The sequence below is a fragment of the Pundamilia nyererei genome, unplaced genomic scaffold, assembly GCF_000239375.1.
Source record: "Pundamilia nyererei isolate P.nyererei 1_Seehausen unplaced genomic scaffold, PunNye1.0 scaffold00001, whole genome shotgun sequence".
In the NCBI taxonomy this organism is placed as follows: domain Eukaryota; kingdom Metazoa; phylum Chordata; class Actinopteri; order Cichliformes; family Cichlidae; genus Pundamilia; species Pundamilia nyererei.
In genome coordinates this window covers 12,567,598-12,568,812 of record NW_005187402.1, presented here as the reverse complement: position 1 = coordinate 12,568,812, position 1,215 = coordinate 12,567,598, and the positions used below count along the sequence as shown (strand labels likewise).

Genomic DNA, 1,215 nt, shown 5'->3' with positions numbered 1-1,215 from the left:
TCTCTGTCCTGCACGTTAATGATGCCCACCTCTGTACCAGGTGACGCGTTCTCAGGTATGGGGTTAGATATTGATTTCAGATTTATAACTGGTGCATTATCATTTACATCCGTAATCTCAATTAACAGAGTAGCATATGATGCTAATCCCAAACCATCTTTCGCAGTAATCTGGATTTCATACGACGATTCCTTTTCATAATCAATTGCTCCAGCCACTCTCACTGCTCCTGTTTTAGGGTCCAAAGAAAAATCTTGTCTTTCCTCAGAGACGTGGTCAAACCCATAATTAACTTCACCATTTACACCTTCATCTGCATCTGTGGCGCTAACTGTGAGAACAACAGTATCCAGAGGGGAGTTTTCGTGGAGACTAGCCTTATAGACATTCTGACTAAAAACCGGGACATTATCATTAGCATCCAGTACAGTGACGTGTATGACCACAGTGCCTGATCTCTGTGGAGAGCCTCCATCGAAGGCGGTAAGTAACAGCGCAATCTCTTTTTTGTCTTCCCTGTCTAGTTCTTTGTCTAAGACTAGTTCGCCATATTTTCTCCCACCACCTTTAGATTTAACGTTTAATCTGAAGTGATCATTTTGCTGAAGTGAATAACCCTGAACAGCATTTTCTCCGATGTCTGCATCGTGAGCTTCATCTAGGGGAAAGCCTGTACCTTTGTCTGCCAGTTCGTGTATTTCAAAGTTGAGTGACTCCTCCTTAAACTGAGGTGAGTTATCGTTGATATCTTGAACGCGAATATGAATGCGGTGCAATTCCAAAGGATTTTCCAGCACTAGCTCCTGTTTCAGAACACACGACGCCTTTTTCGCACAAAGCCCCTCTCGGTCGATCCTTTCTTGTACAATTAACTCGCCAGTATTGAGATTTACGCTGCAGTACTTGACACCACTATCCTCTGTATCTATACGAGCTTTTCGAGCGGACAGTCTGCCCAAATCGAGTCCCAGATCCTTAGCGATATTTCCAATTATAGATCCACGTGTCATCTCCTCCGGGATAGAGTAGCTCATGTCTCCGATGACAAAGCGGAGAGAAAGAAAAATAAAAGCAAGGCCGCAGTGCAGCGCAAATATGGTGTATCCCATTGTTACCATCAGAAATGGCACATGAGAGGTAAACATAAAATCAAGACAGTAAAAATGTCCAAAGAATCTTTAAAGTCACTGTGAAACTGGAGTCATACGCGAGGAG

The 1,215-nt window shown here is 43.3% G+C and overlaps 1 protein-coding gene across 1 annotated transcript; it reads right to left on the bottom strand.

Annotated features, from left to right (window-relative positions):
• Positions 1-5: 5 nt before the first annotated feature.
• LOC102207809 (protocadherin beta-15-like) lies at positions 6-1,209 on the bottom strand (the record flags this gene model as incomplete). Its single annotated transcript, XM_005719993.1, has 1 exon — positions 6-1,209. A coding segment is annotated over exon 1 (1,140 nt), but the record flags the coding sequence as incomplete, so codon positions are not given.
• Positions 1,210-1,215: the final 6 nt, after the last annotated feature.